This window comes from Lithobates pipiens, unplaced genomic scaffold (genome assembly GCF_037356315.1).
Source record: "Lithobates pipiens isolate NorthernLeopardFrog02 unplaced genomic scaffold, aLitPip1_a1.2 Scaffold_16, whole genome shotgun sequence".
NCBI lineage: Eukaryota > Metazoa > Chordata > Amphibia > Anura > Ranidae > Lithobates > Lithobates pipiens.
This window is the reverse complement of record NW_027507748.1, coordinates 539,826,756-539,848,282: the sequence shown is the minus strand read 5'-3', so window position 1 is coordinate 539,848,282 and position 21,527 is coordinate 539,826,756. Positions and strand designations below refer to the sequence as shown.

At 40.5% G+C, this 21,527-nt stretch overlaps 1 protein-coding gene across 8 annotated transcripts in view; it reads right to left on the bottom strand.

Annotated features, from left to right (window-relative positions):
- The window catches only part of PRPF40B (pre-mRNA processing factor 40B), a 140,333-nt gene that overhangs the window by 72,108 nt on the left and 46,698 nt on the right, over positions 1–21,527 (bottom strand). For all 8 annotated transcript variants that reach the window (XM_077483286.1, XM_077483287.1, XM_077483292.1 and 5 more), the window contains 3 exons: positions 17,278–17,388; positions 9,905–10,025; positions 6,379–6,406 (listed from right to left, as the gene is read on the bottom strand). In XM_077483286.1, coding sequence (XP_077339412.1) covers positions 6,379–6,406; positions 9,905–10,025; positions 17,278–17,388 — 260 coding nt within the window. The remainder of the gene's footprint in view (positions 1–6,378; positions 6,407–9,904; positions 10,026–17,277; positions 17,389–21,527) is intronic.

The window sequence follows — 21,527 nt, the reverse complement described above, 5'->3', positions numbered from 1 at the left end:
ATTAGGCTTCTGCGGATGTCACTAGGTCACAAAAATTTAAAGAATAGATAAAATCATGCTTGTAAAACCAGGTTTTACAGAATCATTCATCTCCCATTGACAGATGCTACGGTGTCCTCCATGAGCTTGATTTCTTCAACTTTGCAGAACCAGAGGTTAAATGGTGAGGCATTGGTTTTTTCCCAAAACAGCAGAATACATGCCTTAGCAGCAGTTAGTATATGAATCAACATAGATTTATTTTAGCGTTTGGTCGAGAGTGGGGCAAGATGCAGGAGGAATGCAGCCGGATCATTATTCAGGCTGATGTCAGTCAATTTGAATGATATATCACCACCCACTTGCTTTCTGAAGGTCTGCAATACCGGACAACTCCAGAACACATATAGAATAGTACTTTCCTGTTGGCGACACCACCAGCACAACAGATGTGTTGGGGAATAGCCTATATAGAACTTGGGGGACTCTAACCACCAAGAGGTCATTTTAAAATTTGTTTCTTGAATTCTACTCAAAATGGATGCATCATGTTTGAGACGCAAAATCCTCTCCTTCTGCCGTTCTTTGAAATTCTTCCTAAAGTCCTTCTCCAATTTCAATAGATAAGGTGGAGAAATGTGATCTGGGGAGTGAGTAATTTGTAGGAGGCCGATGGTAAAACAGGACATGCAAAGTTTGTCAAACTCCGTAAATGGAGAGGGGGCTTGACACTCCTTCCATATTGTGGTTAGAAAGTGCCTGAGTTTTAATGCCACCCAGAAAGGCGAGAGGAGGTCCATTAAAGTCTGGATCTCGGATATTGGCCTTATCCTTGTAGTGGAAAGAAAATGTTGTAGGCAGAGTTTCCCAGTGTTGAACTTAGTGTTTTCTCAACTTTACTATAACCGGTGCACAACGAACCTGGTGCAGCTGCACATAGTAACAAATCAGCTTCCAAATTCAGCTTGTACAATTAAGCTTTGACAATAAAACCTAGAAGCTGATTGGATTCTATGCAGAGCTGCACTACAATCTGTGTGCACCAGTTTTAGTAAATCCCCCCAAAGTGACATTCCATTCATTTCTTTGCAAGGCTACACAGCTGATTAAAGCAACCGCACATAAAAATGCAGAGTCACATAGAGACCTGCGAAGCGATGTGGAAAAAATGCAGCCACGTTGGATTTGTCCGCACTGCTCTCCCCCGAAGCTTGCAGCTGGGAGGAAGTGTAAAAAGGTCACACAGAAATCCATTGGGGGTGAGTTACTAAAACTGGAGAGTGCAAAATCTGCTGCAGCTGTGCATGGTAGCCAATCAGCTTCTAACTTCAGATTGTACAATTAAGCTTTTTTTAAAAAGAGCAAAAACACTGCGCTATTCAAATGTGTAACCAGTATACAAACAGCAGCTAACACAACATCTAGGTGTGCAAATGTGACAAAATAAATTTTGTGAAAAACAGTGTAGCGCTTATTTGTTTTTACCACATTACAATGTGACCAATATAGTCAATACATGTATTAGACTATGCAAAGAAAAATAAAAAAACACATTTAAACATTCATTGCTGTGTGTGCAAAGCTAGAATGTCCAGACAAATATAAAAAAATGTGTCCAAAGAAAAAATGGAACAAACAGCATGAAAACAAGTGAAGAGTTCTCCGAATTTTCCAAAGTATCTGTGTGTGATACGATGAAGTGAAGACAGTCCTACACCTTCTCCAAGGAATAATCACACAATCACCGCGTGAACCCTCCACCGCATAAAATGGGGGCTTACCAGATTTAATGGATCCTACTCAAAATTATATTTGGAGGATCATATATGCTTGTAGATATACATAGGCTGTTTTTTGGGGTGTTGTCCTTTTCTGGAAGACTTTCAAGTGTGGCTATTTCCTCTGCGGTATATCTCCATCCACATAAATCATCATAGGTAGTGGGATAGATATAAAGGAAGGAAGCAGGGACCACAATAGTGTAACTCCGTTTTTCGTTTCAAGTAATTTAATAAAAAATGATCAAACTCACGTGTACAAAGAACATAAGCGCTTTTTCAGTAAAATCTCAGGCTGCAGTGAAGTCCCGACGCGTTTCGTCTTAAGCAGACATCATCTGGGGTACAACTTCAAGGCAGCCCTCCAGTTTATATAGCCAGACCCTCAATCAGGCCTAGATTTCCTCCATCAGTGTCACCACACATCATTTCCGGTATCCAACATGGCCGCCGGCGTGCGTTCCACGCCTCTTTTTAATAGTGTGAGTGGTCTGGTCAAATAACTGGTACATCCCATACTCTTATGTATATTGGACGAATCGCTTCCGTGTATCTAAACAACAAAGGCGAACATCCTAGCGTACGCCAGCAACGTCCAAATGGAACGCAGGCATAAACACTGAAATGTTCAGCCGATCTTTTAACCTCAGCGGAAGTAAAATAAAATAAACGTGACCCCCGCGTATCTCACGAACGGAAGTGGTCAGCCTGGAACGTATATCAACATCCCGGCGCCATAACGTCACTTCCGTGTCCCCGTACTCGAAAAATAAAAAATAGACGTGTAAAAAGACGCCATCACTGAGGTGTTATACAGATCAGCACAAGAACAAATCTCTTATATATATTAAATAGAAAAAATATAGAGTACATACTCTGAGCTGAGGGATGTATCTGGTAGAAAAAATTTTTTGTAAAAAATAAGTAAAAAATATATGAATAGAAAACATTAAACATTCGGACGCTGCATCCAGTAGGAACACAGTGCCTATGATCACATATTAGCTTGTGTAACCATATTTCCCAGGAAAAGTAAATTAAAAGGCAAATTTCACAAAAAATATTTTTTTCTAGTAATTTTACCCAAAGAAGTTGTTATAATCTACATAAAGGTATTAATTGAAAAATGGGTAAAAAAATATGACCGAATCAAATCGGATAGGCGATTATCACATCGTAACACTCTTATATGAACGATGGCCTACGCAAGAAAGGGATTTTTATTCTAATTTTGAAAATTGAAAAAAAGTTAAAAATATATAAAAACCAAATATAGTCATAAGTTTTGAAGTATATGTATATATACTCAAATATGGCGCTCTGTTAATATAATGGCCTAATCGAGAGGAGACCGAAAGCAATATGTGCTAACATATTAGGTGGACCAAACCCAAGTCATCTTTAACCATCTACAGGTATATACAAAGTACATTTTCTCCACATATTCCTACCGTGTACACCAAAAAAAGAAAAATGAAATAAAAATAAAGATATAGATAAAAGAGATGGACAAACCTCAACTATCATCACTGAATACATCCATATTGCACACCAAGTCCAAACCAACCGGGGAGTGGGACCCAACGCCATGCATCAACCATCGTCGATGAATGCATTGATGTCCCACTCCACGTTTAGACCAAACGGGGAGTAGGACTTAATAGTGTATATCCAATACGTACCAGTTATTTGACCAGACCACTCACACTATTAAAAAGAGGCGTGGAACGCACGCCGGCGGCCATGTTGGATACCGGAAATGATGTGTGGTGACACTGATGGAGGAAATCTAGGCCTGATTGAGGGTCTGGCTATATAAACTGGAGGGCTGCCTTGAAGTTGTACCCCAGATGATGTCTGCTTAAGACAAAACGCGTCGGGACTTCACTGCAGCCTGAGATTTTACTGAAAAAGCGCTTATGTTCTTTGTACACGTGAGTTTGATAATTTTTTATTAAATTACTTGAAACGAAAAACGGAGTTACACTATTGTGGTCCCTGCTTCCTTCCTTTATATCTATCCCACTACCTATGATGATTTATGTGGATGGAGATATACCGCAGAGGAAATAGCCACACTTGAAAGTCTTCCAGAAAAGGACAACACCCCAAAAAACAGCCTATGTATATCTACAAGCATATATGATCCTCCAAATATAATTTTGAGTAGGATCCATTAAATCTGGTAAGCCCCCATTTTATGCGGTGGAGGGTTCACGCGGTGATTGTGTGATTATTCCTTGGAGAAGGTGTAGGACTGTCTTCACTTCATCGTATCACACACAGATACTTTGGAAAATTCGGAGAACTCTTCACTTGTTTTCATGCTGTTTGTTCCATTTTTTCTTTGGACACATTTTTTTATATTTGTCTGGACATTCTAGCTTTGCACACACAGCAATGAATGTTTAAATGTGTTTTTTTATTTTTCTTTGCATAGTCTAATACATGTATTGACTATATTGGTCACATTGTAATGTGGTAAAAACAAATAAGCGCTACACTGTTATTCACAAAATTTACAATTAAGCTTTGACAAAAAAAAAATGGAAGCTGATTGGTTTCTATGCACAGCTGCACCAGATATTGCAGTCTCCAGTTTTAGTAACTCAATCCCGTTGTTTTTTGTATGCTCTTGTGGAGAGCTGCCTTTTTCATATGAAAATGCAGCTGGAGAGCTCTACAAGTGTCCTGGTTCGGTAGAGCTGCACTCCTTAAAATGACTATTCTTCCACGCTTCCTTTACTTATTACAAACGATACCGATCAATATTCCCTCGTCCTTTTTCCATTCTTTCCGTCAAATATGTTCCGCTTTTATATGGCAAAATAAAAGGCCAAGAATAAGTTTTACACGCCTTACCCTTCCAAAAATCAAAGGTGGAATTGCCCTTCCTGACCTACGTCGATACTATTGGGCCACACATCTTGCCAGGATTGTGGACTGGAATGTTCACCAAAATGTAAAAGATTGGGTACCACTAGAACACTTTGTCTCTACACAAAATCTTCGATCACTGCCCTGGATAAATCCACGCCATATACCGATACAGCACAAGAAACATCCGCTGATTGGGCCCACACTGTCTGTTATTCACAAGGCATTGAAAACAATATATCCGCACCCATGGCTGAGTCCTCTTACCCCACTGAGAAACAATCCCGATTTTCCACCAGGCAAGAGTCCCATTTATCTGGCCAACTCCTGGCCCCACACAGATCTTACTGCTAGGCAATTCTTCGACAGGAGAAAGAATTTCAGATCATTGGCTGATTTGAATACCACGGCTTCCCCTATCCACATCTCCGACTGGACGTATAGACAATTACATCACTTCTTGACTGGACGACATAATATAGACTATTGGACAAGAGATTTGAACACCCTAGAAAGTCTTTGTACACAACACGAACCACAAAGACATCTCATCTCCATCCTGTACACATATCTCTTCATGGGAGATTCAGCGTTCTCCAGCAAGCCTTACTCCTCATGGGAGCAAGATCTAGCTATCAAACTTTCTGACTCAGAGTGGGAAACCATTTGTACTTATATTCTCAAAGGATCCCTTAATGTAGCGGTTCAGGAAGGAGGATACAAAATTCTCTCCAAATGGTATAGAACCCCTTCCCTGCTTCACAAATTCTCAGATAATAATTCCAACTTATGCTGGCGCTGTGGCAAGGCGGAAGGGACCATGCTTCACATTTGGTGGTCATGTCCCGCCCTTCAGAATTACTGGAGATCTGTCCATGACACCATAATTGCTGTAACATCCCAAACCAATAATTTTTCCCCTGCTTCCTACCTACTTCACTACACCAAAATCCCCAGGACACGCTACTTTAAATCACTCAATATGATTATGATTAACACGGCGCAACAATGCATCCCATGTCATTGGCGATCCTCTACAGTACCAACCATAGCGGAATGGTTCCGTAGATTAAATAACACTGAAACCATTGAAGAATTAATTAGCATATCCAATGACACAGTCACAAAATTTTCAGAAATATGGCAGGACTGGCGCCGTTTCAAACTTACTGACGCTTACTCCTCACAATTGGGTTAAATAATTCTCATATACTAGATTATACCCTTCTCAGTGTCACCCCTATCCTCTAAATTTAATCTTTTCCACCCTTCCTTTCCCCCATAATATGTATTTCTGATTGTTCTGTTTTCCCATTCGATAGCTCAGAATATCTTAGTGTTCCCTCCTTTCTAGTTAATGCACCCTTAAGGTTGGTTCTAGATTCAACTATATCAGTAACTAAGATCTTTAATGTGACTCTTTCCACGGTTGGAAATTGGTTAAATTCTGGAGTAAGCTGTTGATCTATTAACTATTTATCTACGCATTCATGCCTTATTGTGCCATGTATATTCTGATGCTATACTTACTCCATTGTTTGTATTTCTCTGTATGACTTCTTTACCTCAATAAAAAAATTTTGTGGAAAAAAAAAAAAGAAAATGCAGCTCTTCAGTGAAGTACGAACCAACCCTTAAGAAACTTCCATTAAAAATACTATTTCATTGTAAATAAGTAGTTCATGAAAGTCATTTTTCTAAAAGCCAGGTTATTGCCATTATTTAATAACGATCCATCACTTACCCAGCTTCTGCCTCTTGTTTTATCAAAACTGAAAAGAAAACGTACATTTTAGTCATACTACCGTATGTGGGCTAAGCAAAGATATTATCAAATTATCACGCTAATGCAGATTAGAAAATCAGAAGGACTTGGCTGTTCCTAGAGTCAATATAGACAATTATTTGTATTTGAAACTTTTGATATCCATAGTCATTTTGCTGATAAAATGATGATAGAATTTTATAATAAATTTTTTTGGTTTAAAGCAAAAAGTTGCTCTTGATGGGATCCTACAAATGTACATTCTGTTTTAATGCTGAGTACAAACGACTGGTTTTCCCGTCGGAATAAACTCCGAAGGTTTTTCCAATGGAGTTCCGCTGAAACTGTCGTGCGTACACACGATCACACCAAAGTCCAATTGTTAAGAACGCAGTGATGTACAGCACGTACAATGGGGCTAGAAGAAGGAAGTTCAATAGCCAGTAGCCAACAACCTCTGTCTCGTACTTGAGAGCATGCATTTTTGGTCCGTCGGAACAGTATACAGACGAGCGGTTTTCCCGATAGGAATTGTTTCCCTCGGAAATATTTAAAACATGTTCTATTTCTAGGTCCATCAGAATTTTCTTAAAAAAAAAAAAGTCCGATGAGGCATACACACGATTGGAATATACAATGAAAAGCTTCTGTCTGACATTCTGCTCGTGTGTACGCGGCATAACAGTCTCCATCATGTGCAAACGGTTATTCCTATAAGTAAAAGGAGTGGCAGTTAGCGAAAACATGGCAAAGCACAATCAGGACTCTAGCACATTTATGGCATTCCAGCCTAGGAGTCTGCACCAGGAACAGCCCCATATAGTGAACGTCTGAGTTGGAAGACATTTATGGGACTGAATGTGTTAGCAGGAGGTCCAAGACAATAAGGCTTAATCTCCTGTGGCAATGCGAATGTTACCACAGTGTGGGGAAAACACACGATTTGTGCGTTGGTGCACTGCAGTGCTATTCATTCCAAATAACACCAACCCACCCTGCCATCAAATGTGCATTGCAGCACAGCACTGCACACAATAACATTGTATGCACTGTGTTACAAATAAATATTACATGCACTTTTATTGATGTGTTAGGTCAGTGATGGCAAACCTTGGCACCCCAGATGTTTTGAAACTACATTTCCCATGATGCTCAACTACACCGCAGAGTGCATGAGCATCATAGGAAATTGGTTCCAAAACATCTGGGGTGCCAAGGTTCGCCATCACTGTGTTAGGTAGCCCATACGTTACAACACTGCAGATGTGTGACCCCAACCTTATGGTTTTAATTTTTTTATGTTATGTAATGGGGTCTTGTCCACCCACTGGAAAGGAACATATTTAAATTACACTTCACCAATAGGTTTTTCCCTCACTCAAATAACATGCCTTGACAGACAGCTCAAAATCTCATTGTTAAAATATAACTAGTGGAAAATTGTTTTTTTCGATAGGTTGAAGAGGGATTAGAATACCTGTAAGGTTTTTATTGCTGTCTGTACCCCCCGTTAGAGATTCACATGCTCTATTTGTCATGTTTATTCACTGAGAGTAAAAGTGAAAAAAATCCTAATTTTTGGGTTGTCCCCAGAACAGTAATAGAGAGGAAATCTTCCAAAGTAGTTTCGATGACCCTAGTGACAACTAGAGATTCCCTTATATTGGAGGGATTTCCTCTCACTTCTTGTTTTGGCTGTGGGCCAGGGAAATTAAGCGAAGTGAAATCTTCCAAATGGGACACAAATAAATCTGACACAAAAAAATATGACATAGGTTATAACCCACCCTAGCTCTATCCAAAATGAAAACGTTCTACCTTTATTTCTTTTTAAAGTAAAATGCATCAGTCAGTAATTAAAAAAACAAAAGTGAGATACAGCAAGAAAAAAAACGAAAGGGAATATAAGTGAGGACCCCTGGAATTGTATTACTTGTATGATGTTTAATTTATTTAACCCCTTTACACCAACAGCAAGCATATTTGTGGCCTCACTGAACTGTTTTTTTTTTGTGAAGCTGCATAAATGCATATCTTTGTGCTGGGAGTGCCCTGCACAGCACGCCCCAAGACTGGGCTCCCATCAGGAGCCCCGGGTCATGTACTAATGATCAGGACCCAGATCTCCTAGTTCCAGGTTACCTGTTTGCTGTGATATCCTCTAATTTTCACAGTGACACATTGATCAGTCAGTGTGCAGCCCACCTCTGTGTTTTCTTTCTCTCTGAATGGAGTGAGAGATACATTGTATCTACCTTTCCTTGCAGGGAAAAAAAGGCATTTTTAAATAAGTGCTAGTGTGTTTTGGGTAGGATAAAAAAAAGCAAAATGCGCACTATTGATTCTGGGCTCTACTACAGGTACAAGCAACAATTTATGCCGCGTACACACGATCTGAATTTTGGTCGGAAAAAGCTTTGATGGTCTTTCCGATGGAATTCCGAAGGGATTCCAAGAACGCGGTGACGTACAACACTACGAAGAGCCGAGAAAATGAAGTTCAATGCTTCCAAGCATGCGTCGAATTGTTTCCGAGCATGCGTAGGAATTTTGCGCGTCGGAAAATGCACAGACAATCGGAATTTACGATCGGAACGTTTTCTGACTGAAAAATTGAGAACATGCTCTCAGACTTTTGCTGTCAGAAATTCCACCAGCAAAAGTCCGATGGAGCATACACAAAATCACATTTTCTGACCAAAAGCTCTCATCAGACTTTTGCTGGCGGAATTTCCGATCGTGTGTACGGGGCCTAACATGCGCATATGTGGTATTGCTGCGATCAACAGGCATGGGAGAATTTTTTTTGGGTTGTTCTTTGGTGGTAGGTTATGGTACTAGCAAAAAATATATAGCTAATTAAAAAAAAAAAAGATTGTTTTTACTATTTTGGGACAGTATTCCTTTGATAATAAAAAAATAAATAAAAAAATAAGGAGATATCCATTACCATTTACCACCAAATAAAAGCCCAATTTGTCCTGAAAAAAACAAGGTATAATTTACCGGATGCACAAGGTAGTTGTGATGATTAGTACGGTTTGTGATGATATGTATGGTTATATTAACAAGTCAAAGTTGCAAAACTGTGTTCAGGCATTAACATTTGTTTTACCCTTAGACACAAAGGAGTTAAACTTAGCAGCACTGACATCTCTGCCACTAAAGATGACCTACAAATATAATAACTCTGGATCACCTGTGGGTATAGGAGTGTATGATTTTTTTCCCCCTTTTATTAGATGGAATTGTGTCTTTTTTCAACCAGACTAAGTAACTAATTGACTAACAGGGAAGATTGAAAAAAATCTTAAAACTGAATGTGATAGTGGCCCATCTATACATATTATACTGTAAATAGCTGAGTGCACCAGGAGAACACACCAGCATGTGCTGTCACCACTAGAAGATAGCTGTATTCATAATGCACTGCAATGTAACATGCATTGTAAAGAATAGAAGCAGTGTATGTGTATATTAACCAGACTCCTTGCAGATCTCTTACCCTCCAGTTCCTCAAAATCTTTGGGCTTGGTCCAGCGTGATTCCTTGGTCTGAGAGTTATAATAATAGGGTTTGCCTGAATCCGATTTATATTCTTTCCAGTTACACTGTGACAAGAGAAGCTGAAAAAAATGAAAAGCAGTTGCACTACTGTAATTTTTTATTTAATGTACACATGCAAAAATCAGAAAAAAGTAAACAAACTTACATGTTCCTTCTCTGCATTGTGTGTGTAGTAATACAGGTACATGGGGGCACCTATATTTGACCATCACATACAGTAGCTCACAAAAGTGAGTACATCCCTCACATTTTTGTAAATATTTTATTATCTCTTTTCATGTGACAACACTGAAGAAATGACACTTTGCTACAATGTAAAGTAGTGAGAGTGTACAGCTTGTATAAGTGCAAATTTGCTGTCCCCTCAAAATAACTCAACACACAACCATTAATGTCTAAACCGCTGGCAACAGCATCATTTAACATATGGAGAGATCTCAGAATCTCCTAAAGATATTTGAAAAAGAGGATAAGGATCAGAGGATAAAGAAAAAGAAAAAATATAACAAAGATTTATCAGATTACCAGGGTAATATTGGTTTTGAGTGGCAAAAGAAAATTTTGGAGGAGCAGTCCAATCAAAACAACACAGAAATGGATACTTCCTCACAAGGTGTTGGAGGGGTTATTGGTGCAGAGCAGCGTTCTATCCAGCCTTTTATACCTAACTCTTCTAAAATAGGTTTCCCTAGTGGTAAACCACAGAGAGGTGGAGGGCACAACCCCCACCAATCCCCTCAAAGTACCTATGGTGCCAATAGAGGAGCTCCCTTTCCACAGGGGCATTCACAGTACTCTGGTCCCCCTAGACCTAATCAGGTTCAAGGTCATGGGCCTTATCGCATTGTTCCTCCACCATGGAATAGAGGTCCTCCACTGGCAGGGAGAGGTCGTGGATACCAAGCCAATGGTCGGGGGCGAGGCTACAATACAGGTTACTCTGACTGGTGGAGACAGGGTTCTAGTGGGGAGTTTGGCCAGGAATCTCCCTATTACCAAGGCCCTCAAGGTGAGGGACCTGAGTGGGAATTTAATGTTTCCACACATAATAACTTTTTTCCCCTCAGAGATAAGAGTGGACCTGAGGGGGATTATAAACATGGTAGCCCTCAGTATTATCAGAAAATGGAGGGTGCCAACCCCACCTCATCATACCAGCCCTTTAATAGTAATACACCCAACCGAGGATGCCCGGCCCCTAGGGGCAAGGTAGTTGGGGTTTTTCCAAACCAAATCAGGGAATCGAAAGGACAGTAGAAAAAGACGAGGAGTTTGAGTGGGGAGGCGCTTACGAACAACAAAAAAAATCCAAAATGTAGCAGGTAGGGGGATATTTAATCTTAAGACTAACATGCTAACAGACCCTGGTCTTGGATAAAGGCCTCAAATTCGTGACACCCAGGAGTTTGGATACATTTCAGACCTATATGGATGTGCACAAATTTGTAAGAAAAGTAAATATTAAAAGATATCTGACCATTAACTCCATTAAAGATAATAGATTGGTGACTACTGAGTTTTTTCACTCTGGGTCATCCAATGCTTCCTTATTTAACCCTCCTGGTGCTTTGGCACCATCATTAAAAGTATTCAGGGATGTTATACTTAGAGATCTAGAACAACTAGAGATCAAAAAGTCTAGGAACACTAAGGTACTACAGGAAGGCCTGGACACCTTGTGCAGTAACAAGGATCTTGTTGTAAGGCCTGCCGCTAAGGGGGGTGGGATTGTGATCCTGGAAAGTGAGGATTAAATGACCGAAATGTATAGGATAGGGGGAGACTGCAATACCTACACTCCACTCCCCTCTTATATGAAACTTAAATACCAGAGGCACCTAGAGAGGATTGTGCCTAGGGGCCTTGAGGCTGGTATTTTAAATAAAAAAGAGAGTTCGTTTTTGGTGCCTAAGGTGCCGTGGACACCATTTATTACTTGCCAAAGATTTCACAGAAACTGCGCTCCCTACTTTAGACAATGATACTATCGAAGATCTTGAGACACCAATTTCTGCAGATGAAATCGCGCCACACCATCTGGTAAGAGCCCAGGCCCCGATGGCTTTATACCTAAATTCTGCAAAATTTTTGCTCCCCTTCTTACTCAGTTTTTAACTAAAATGTTCAATCCTTTATCAGAGGGCTCAACGTTTCCTACACAAACACTCGAAGCTCACATCACCCTAATACCAAAACCTGATAAAGACCCTACATTGTGTACAAATTATAGGCCCATATCCCTAATAGGTGTAGACCTGAAAATATTCACCAAAGTTCTGGCCAATAGAATGCAACCATTGATGCCCAGTTTGATATTCCTGGATTAGGTTGGTTTTGTAAGCGAACGTGAAGCAAGGGTTTATAATACTTTGAAAACCCTTCTCTTAACCCCCCTGGCGGTGTTACCGAGTCTGGCCCGGGGTGGAAGTTTTGTACCAAAAGCGGTAACCCCGAGCCAGACTCGGGATCGCATTGCTGTATGCAGGAGACGGTTTACTTACCTTCTCCCTTGGATCCAGCGATGTCCCCGCGCTGTACGAGCGTCTCGTCCTCCGCTCGATCTATCACGGAGCCAATCTCCGTTCCCTGCGAGCGTTGTGACGCACGGGGATGGAGATCGGCACCAAATTCAAAAAAGTGAAACACTCACTATACATACAGTATAATGTAATCTTACAGATTACATTGCTGTATGTAATTATTTCACATCCCCTTTGTCCCTAGTGGTCTGTCTATTGCTCTGCATGCAGTGTTATAATATAAAAACTGTTCTTTATGCCTGGAAACTGGAGATTGTCCATAGCAACCAAAACTGTCCCTTTACATCAAAAATGATTTTAGACCAGCTAGAAAACAGCGATAATAAATTAGAATCACTTGCAGAATTGAGGGATAGCGATTTGTGGGGAGATCTGTCATCAAATATTGAAAAGTAATGACAGTGACAATTCTGCAACTGAGCAAATTTCAGTGTTTTTGATTACATTATTGAATATATTTTATTATTGTTGTATTATTATTTGGTATAATTATTTATAGTTATTTATTATATTATAATTTATGATTTCATTTTTCAAACTTTATCATACCCGGGATGTCTGCTAGACTCTGGTTTGAACAGATTTAAGAGAGTTATTCCTAAGAATTGCAGGACTACAATATAAAACGCCAAATTTTCATGCAAAATAATTGTACCGCTTTCAGCACCTAAAATCCGAAATAATCATAGCGCCAGGGAGGTTAACCGAATACGCTTGCACTCACAATATCCCTCTATGCCTTTAAACAGTCGATGCGGAAAAGGCATTAGATCGGGTCAATTGGTAATTCCTTTGTTTGTTCTTGATGCAAATAGGGTTGGGCCCCCACATGTTATCGTGGATCCTGTCCCTCTTTTCTTCTCCATCTGCCAGAATCCATGTAAACGGCTCATTATCCCCCACGTTTTCTATACATAATGGGACACGATAAGGTTGTCCCCTAGCTCCCCTCCTATACGTCATTACTATGGAACATTTGGCCATAGCCCTGCAAAATAATCTCAATATTCAGGGTATCATGTTGGACACTATACATACTAAATTAGCATTATTTGCGAAGTCCCAGATGCCTCTAATTACCATAAGGTGCCAGTACTCACATGTATACTGGATTGGTTCCACCATCCCTCGTCTAAACTCTGGGTTCAATTGGAAAGCCATCTAAATCCGATCGATCTCTGTGCTTTACCGTGGACATCAGCTGTCCATCTGAAGGGTTCATTATATCCTAGCAACTTTATACATCAGACAAAACTAATCTGAGACAGACTAACCTCTACAGGAGCCATATCAAAGCCATTGGGCCCTATGACTCCCTTATTTGGGACCCTGGCCTTTCCACCGGCCATGCGTGGGACGGGGTTTGCACCTTGGCGAGAGTTGTGGCACTCTATTTCCCTTACGGATTGGCAAAAATGCTTCATCCTGACTCATAAGCTATCTCTAGCCACTGAGACTCAAGAAAAAGAGTTTAAGTTGGTGACTAGATGGTACAGATGTCTTTTGACAATACAACATATAAATCTGACATTGCCAGACACTTGTTGGCGATGCTTGACATCCAGAGGTACCTTGCTCAACATATGATGGGATTGCCCTCCTATAAGGAAATTCTGGCAAAACATCTTTGATCTGTACTGCAGACTGATGACGACATCTCACCCGAGGTAGCTCTCTTATCTATGCTCCCAGGACCTCTCAAGTTGGTAAAAAAAGATGTGCTGCAACACTTCCTGGCTGTGGCTAGAAAAGTAATCCCCAGACACTGGATCAATGACCATGCCTTACCTGGGGGATTAGGCCACTGAAGTGGATCGTACTAGAGATCTTGAACATCTGTTGACATAGGAAACTGGAAAAGATGAACAATTCTCTATCACCTGGACCGTGTGGGTCCATGTTCTGATAGTCCTCAGAATTTACCCATGGGCTAATGGTGATCTGGTCAATATCGTGTAGCCAAGGTGGAGTATTCCTTATACTCATTTTCTCTGCCTCAGCCCTGGTTCACATTGGTGCGATTTGCCATGTCAAATCGCATGCCAAATCAGAGGGAATTGCCAACAGTCGCCCCGTCCTAATCGGTGCAGCGCTGCACCGATTTCCAAAAGTAGTTTCTGTACTACTTTTGGTGATTTGGGGGAACAATTTCCACTGACATCTGTGCAAAAACCCGTACAGATGTCTATATGTCCCTGAAATCGCCCCTGAAATCGGGACTGACAAGCGGGAATGAAATTGTGCGAGTTCAGCTTAACTCGCACTATATAATTCCCATAGTCAGTGTGAACCAGGGCTTAAGATTTCTTTTTTTTCCCACTTTCTCCTCTCCATATTAATATCTTCCATTCCCGTAATCCATACGATAATATTCTTTTTTCCATCCGAAAAAAGGTGATTCACACAGCATACCCTCCACTGAGAATAAAGGTTGTCAGCATGATTTTATATGCCTTAACCTCCCTGGTGGTATGATTATTTCGGATTTTAGGTGCTAAAAGCGGTACAATTATTTTGCATGAAAATTTGGTGTTTGATATTGTAGTCCTGTAATTCTTAGCAATAACTCTCTTAAATCTGTCCAAACCAGAGTCTAGCAGACATCCCGGGTATGATAAAGTTTGAAAAATGAAATCATAAATTATAATATAATAAATAATTATAAATAATTGTACCAAATAATAATATAACAATAATAAAAATTATTCAATAATGTAATCAAATCAAAAACACTTAAATTTGCTCAGTTGCAGAATTGTCACTGTCATTACTTTTCAGTATTTGATGATGGATCTCCCCACAAATCGCTATCGATCAATTCTGCGAGTGATTCCAATTTATTATCGCTGTTTTCTAGCTGGTCTAAAATCATTTTTGATGTAAAGGGACAGTTTTGGTTGCTATAGACAATCTCCAGTTTCCAGGCATAAAGAACAGTTTTTATAATATAAAACTGCATGCAGGACACTGGACAGACCACTAGGGACAAAGGGGATGTGAAATAATTACATACAGCAATGTAATCTGTAAGATTACATTATACTGTATGTATACTGTGTGTTTCACTTTTTAAATTTGGCGCCGATCTCTGTCCGCGTGCGTCGCAACACTCGCAGGACACGGGGATCGGCAATGTGATGAATCGAGTGAGACACGGCTCACTCGTACAGCGGGGGGACATCGCTGGCTCCAAGGGAGAAGGTAAGTAAGCGTCCTCCTGGATCCAGCGATGCGGTCCTGAGTCTGGCTCAGGGTTACCGCTTTTGGCATAAAAATTCCACCCGAGCCAGACTCGGGAATACCGTCAGGGGGGTTAATTTGTTTTCATATGATTGTTCACCACCCATGAAGGCGATGGCGGCTGTCAATAATCTCACATATGTTCTTAGATATGTTATTGTTATACTCAGTTGATAAATTTCAGATACAAATTCCTGTGCAATCTCATAACCTCAGTACTCATAATAAGATTGAATTATAAAAAAACAAAACCGTAAAGTTAGTCCAATTTTTTTGTATAATGTGAAAGATGATGTAACGCTGAGTAAATAAATACCTAACATATCATGCTTTAAAATTTTCTACAGGTTACATTTTTAGAGTTACAGAGGATGTTTTGTGCTAGAATTATTGCTCCCACTCAACAATTGTGGCGATACCTCACATGTGTGGTTTGAACACTGTTTACATTTGTGGGTGCGACTTACGTATGTGGTCACTTTTACACACAAGCTCAGAGGGACAGTGTGCTTTACATAATTTTTTTTCTCTTTGTTTTTCTTTTTTTTACACTGCCCCTTTAAATGTTTTATTTTTGATCACTTTTATTGCTGTCACAAGGAATGTAAACATCCCTTGTGACAGTAATAGGCAGTGACAGGTGTTCTTTATGGAGGGATCTTTAAAAACCCAAATCCCTTCTTTGCACTTAAAGGCATTGAAAACGCCACGTTTGGCTGTTTTGAATTCTGTATTTTTTTTTAAATCTGGTGCCTTTAAGTTTTCAAGTGATTAGAAGTGATGCCATGACATTGCTTCCGGGTTACAAGATCCGAGACCCGATCACAGCTGATTCTGGCATTGTTCAGGTCTTTGGCCAGCCGGCAGACATGTGGGATGTGAGAGCCCAGGCGAGCCACGAGAGAGGGGGGACATCCCCTCCCGCTGCTTGTAATAACAGCTGTTTAGCTGCATCGGTTATTACAAGAAAGCCGACAATCCGCTCTAAAAAATGGTACCGGGTGATGTGTGCAGCTGCAGGGATCACCCCTGTACAGTCCCCAAGGCTGAAGGCCGCATATTTGCGTTACGTCGGCGTTAGGGGTTAAACTAACAAAGCTTTATTTTCACTGACAAAACTCTTATGTAGCGCTGATGTATATCTTTACAGATGCATAACACAAGTTTACACACAGCTATGCCTCTCAGCTTTTGCCTATTATTATTATTACACAGAATTAACCTGCTTGAGATGCTTAAGAACTTAGCACATAGATGCAACTGCCTTGAAATAGCATGTGTTTTACATGTTTTTAGCCTTTGGAACAAAGAAAAGTGACGTGCTGTGAGTGTCCTGGATTTTGTTTTCTAGGATTGCTATATTTAGATACTTATTTACCAGGAGACCCTGTGTTGTAATTCCACAGAGGTAAAAAGTAATGGATCTCTAAGGGCAATCTCTTCAATATGCACTAGTCTAAGCTCCCTCCGTTACTAATGGTGAAGGACACACATCTATTTTACTTGTATAGTTTACACCTGATAATCTTACTTCTGTTTTAGACTTAAACTCATCTGGCTTCTCCCACGTGGATTGCTTGGTTTCTGTGTTGTAGTAGTAGGTTCGTCCATCTGGTGCTTTGTGTTCTGTCCACAGGGATTTCTAAGTTTAAAAATAAATAAATAAATAAATAAATATATATATAGATAGAGATATATATATATATATATATGTGTGTGTGTGTGTGTGAAAAAAATATACATTTGAAGTGAAACATTAAACTACTAACCATAACAATTTGAAAACAATTAACATTCTTTAACAAACATACATTCTATATTAATTATTATTAGTGTGTGCTGTGAAATGCCTCCAGCGTTGCTCCTTGTTTTTTCTTGCTGGAGGCCACCATTTTGTTGAAGCCCAGAGCAGTCACTTCCTTATTGGAAACTCTCCTGTTCCGTCAGATTAGATGACCCGTCAGATTTCGTAATGGAAGTGACGTTTCGTCACAGCCATCTTGGTACATCCCGCACTCAGCCACAGTAAGTCTACAGTCTGAAGTCGCCAAGCAGACATCTTTTGCTATTGCTGTACTCAGGAGGAGTAGGAAAATCTATTTTGGGGTGTAATTGTTGGCATGTACATGCCATTTGTTAGAAATATTGTATAAATGGACAACTTTGTGTTAAAAAAATTTAAAAAATGTGTTTTCATCTTTACCCTTTTCCAAAAACTTGTAGAAAAAAATGACATGTTCAAAAGACTCATTATACCTCATAGATTATACATTGGGTTGTTTTCTTTCCAAAAGTGTTTCCATTGTCCTGGTTCTCCAGGGCCTTCAAAAGTGTAAGAGGTATTCAAGAAATGATATGTATAATTTATGCTCCAAGAACGCCTGACAGTGCTCCTTGCATGTTGGGCCTCTGTAAATAAATGCACATTTTTTTACATGTATAAAAATGTGCATTTATTATTTTTTTGCAAAAAGTGAACATGTCATTTAACTTTTTTTGTTGCTGTTGGCAGCAAAGTTTGTCCTGTCACCTCTCCTGCTTTTTTTTCTCCCTCCTTAATCTGTGTTCCCTCACACAATTTGTCTTATCCCACCCCCCCCAACAGTAAATCTTAAGGCTGTCATCTGATCGCTCTCTAGTGGCTTTAATTTTAGGCACAGTGCCAAGCATAGAAAGCAACAGACAGTGCATTACTGGATTTTATACAGAATAGTAATTTATGTTGAATGTTTTCCATATCCATGATCTAGCAGGACTTAATTTTCTGACTAAAGCTCCAGCTCCGCAAGTTTTTACATGTCATTTTGCAGTATGTACTGTAGCACAAACTGACAATTTTTCAAGTGCAGAAGTAAAGAAAAAACTTAAAAAAATGAATTTTTATTTACCTATAAGTTTCTTATCTTGGAGTACAACTATAATTCCCAAAAAGTTGGGACACTGTAAAATCTACATAAAAACAGTATGCCTCCCAACGTTTTTGGAATTGGATTTGTATTTTACCAGCTTTTTGTTGCCCTATCCCAACTTTACTGAAACATGTCGCTGCCATCAATTTCAAAATTACATTTTTTTTAATGGTACATTATTTCAGTTTACCTGCTTGGCGACCGCCAGCTGTCAAATGAAGGCCAGGAGGCGCAGCTCTTGTGGCGGGAGGGTGTCATATGACGTCCTCCCATTTAAACAGGGAATGCACGCGATCGTGCATGCGCATCCCTGTTCCTTCGGTGGCGGCATGTCACGGAGACACCGCTCGCCACCGAGGGGGGTGAACAGCCATTGGGTATGGCTGTTTACCACGTGATTGGCCGTGATGAAGTCATGGCCGATCACAGATAGCTCCACCCCCACTGTGCACGGCGTGTTACCGGGTTCTCCTCCTCACACACACCGGTCGTGTGTGAGAAGGAGATTGCGGTGACATCTCGTTACCGCTTAGTGTACACAACAATCACACTGACTGCCCTGCCCCCCCCCCCCCAAAAAAAAGAGGACCTGTCACCACCCATCATAGTACCTATCACTCACAGTCCATCGGAGTACCCAAGTACCTGTCTGTCCATCTGAGTACCTGTCACAGTCCATCAGAGTACCCGAGTACCTGTCACAGTCCATCGGAGTACCCGAGTGCCTGTTACAGTCCATCAGAGTAACCGAGTAACTGTCACAGCCCATCAGAGTACCCGAGTACCTGTCACAGTCCATCTGAGTACCCGAGTACCTGTCACATTCCATATGAGTACCCGAGTACCTGTCACAGCCCATCAGAGTACCCGAGTAACTGTCACAGCCCATCAGAGTACCCGAGTACCTGTCACAGCCCATCTGAGTACCCGAGTACCTGTCACAGTCCATCTGAGTACCTGTCACACTCCATATGAGTACCCAAGTACCTGTCACAGCCCATCAGAGTACCCAAGTACCTGTCATTTTCCATCAGAGTACCTGAGTACCTGTCACAGTCCATCAGAGTACCCGAGTACCTGTCACAGTCCATCGGAGTACCCGAGTACCTGTCACAATCCATCTGAGTACCCGAGTACCTGTCACAGTCCATCAGAGTACCTGAGTACCTGTCACAGTCCATCTGAGAACCCGAGTACCTGTCCCAGTCCATCTGAGTACCCGAGTACCTGTCCCAGTCCATCTGAGTACCCGAGTACCTGTCACAGTCCATATGAGTACCTGAGTACCTATCACCGCCTTTCAGAGTACACGAATACCAGTCACCAGGCCATCAGAGTACCTGTCACCAGGCCATCAGAGTACCCGATAACCTGTCACCAGGCCATCAGAGTACCCGAGTACCTGTCCCAGCCCATCAGAGTACCCAAGTACCTGTCACCAGCCCATCAGAGTACCCGAGTACCTGTCACCAGCCCATCAGAGTACCCGAGTACCTGTCACCAGCCCATCAGAGTACCCGAGTACCTACTTGCAGCATATGCCTCATAGAATATATGCTGGGGTGTTTGTATGTAAAAAGGCTCCTGCGCTCTATGGCAAAAAAAGAACAATTTTGGAAGTGGAGTGAAAAAAAGGTTCTAATCGGAGCAGCAGACACTGTTATGAGTGAACTCTCAATAGAAATAGAAATGATAGAGGGAGGGTGTGTTGCGCTTCCTTAAATACCAAGAGAAAAATAAATAAACAATAAATAAATAAACATAAACAATAAGCTTATGTGATAAAAAGTGACTGTCAATCGTTCACAAAGTATCAAAAAAACTGTGCAAAAAAGTGCATAGAAATGAACATCTGAAAAAAAAAAAAATATATATATATATAAGTATATTAATAGTGCATCATACCAGTGCCTATATAATAAAGGACAATAAAAAACGGGGGGGGGACTCCAGCTATACAGTGTAAAAAGTGGATTGCAATAGCTATATAAAATAGAGTGAATCGTCTAAGATAAAACAGAAAAAGGGGGGGAAAAAAACTAACATCTAAAATAAAACTACAAACATTGTATATCAATAGCTTAGTGTAATAAATAGTCCAAAAAAAAAATATCTATGAATGGTTTAAAGGTGCAAAGACCATAAAAACCAACAGTATGATCCTTAGTGAAAAGAAATAAAAATAGCAAAAAATTGTAACGACAAATGGTGAATCTCGATAGTGTCCCATACACAGTCCAATCGTGCAGATCTAAAATGTGATTTCACAACCAAACATAAAGTGCAAATGTGCCAAGGTAGCTCTCCTCCAAACGGTATCCCGTGTTAATGTGGATAATCCTAAATAATTACCTCACAGCTGTAAGGTTACAGCAAGAAAGTAAATTTGCAGGGGAAATTCCAGGGGATCAGATGAGCTGTGACTGGGACTTCTGACAGTGCCACTCTTCCTTGTAGTTTTAGCCGACCAACAATGAAACAGGAGCGAATAAACAGGCACACACAACTAGACGGATCGATAAAAGATACGAACGTCACTTCCGATTTCCTACGCGTTACGTCTCGAATGGACTTCAACTGGTTCCCAGTTGAAGTCCATTCGAGACGTAACGCGTAGGAAATCGGAAGTGATGTTCGTATCTTTTATCGACACAACTAGACGGATCGATAAAAGATACGAACGTCACTTCCGATTTCCGATTTTCCGATTTTCCGTCACTTCCGATTTCCTACGCGTTACGTCTCGAATGGACTTCAACTGGTTCCCAGTTGAAGTCCATTCGAGACGTAACGCGTAGGAAATCGGAAGTGACGTTCGTATCTTTTATCGATCCGTCTAGTTGTGTGTGCCTGTTTATTCGCTCCTGTTTCA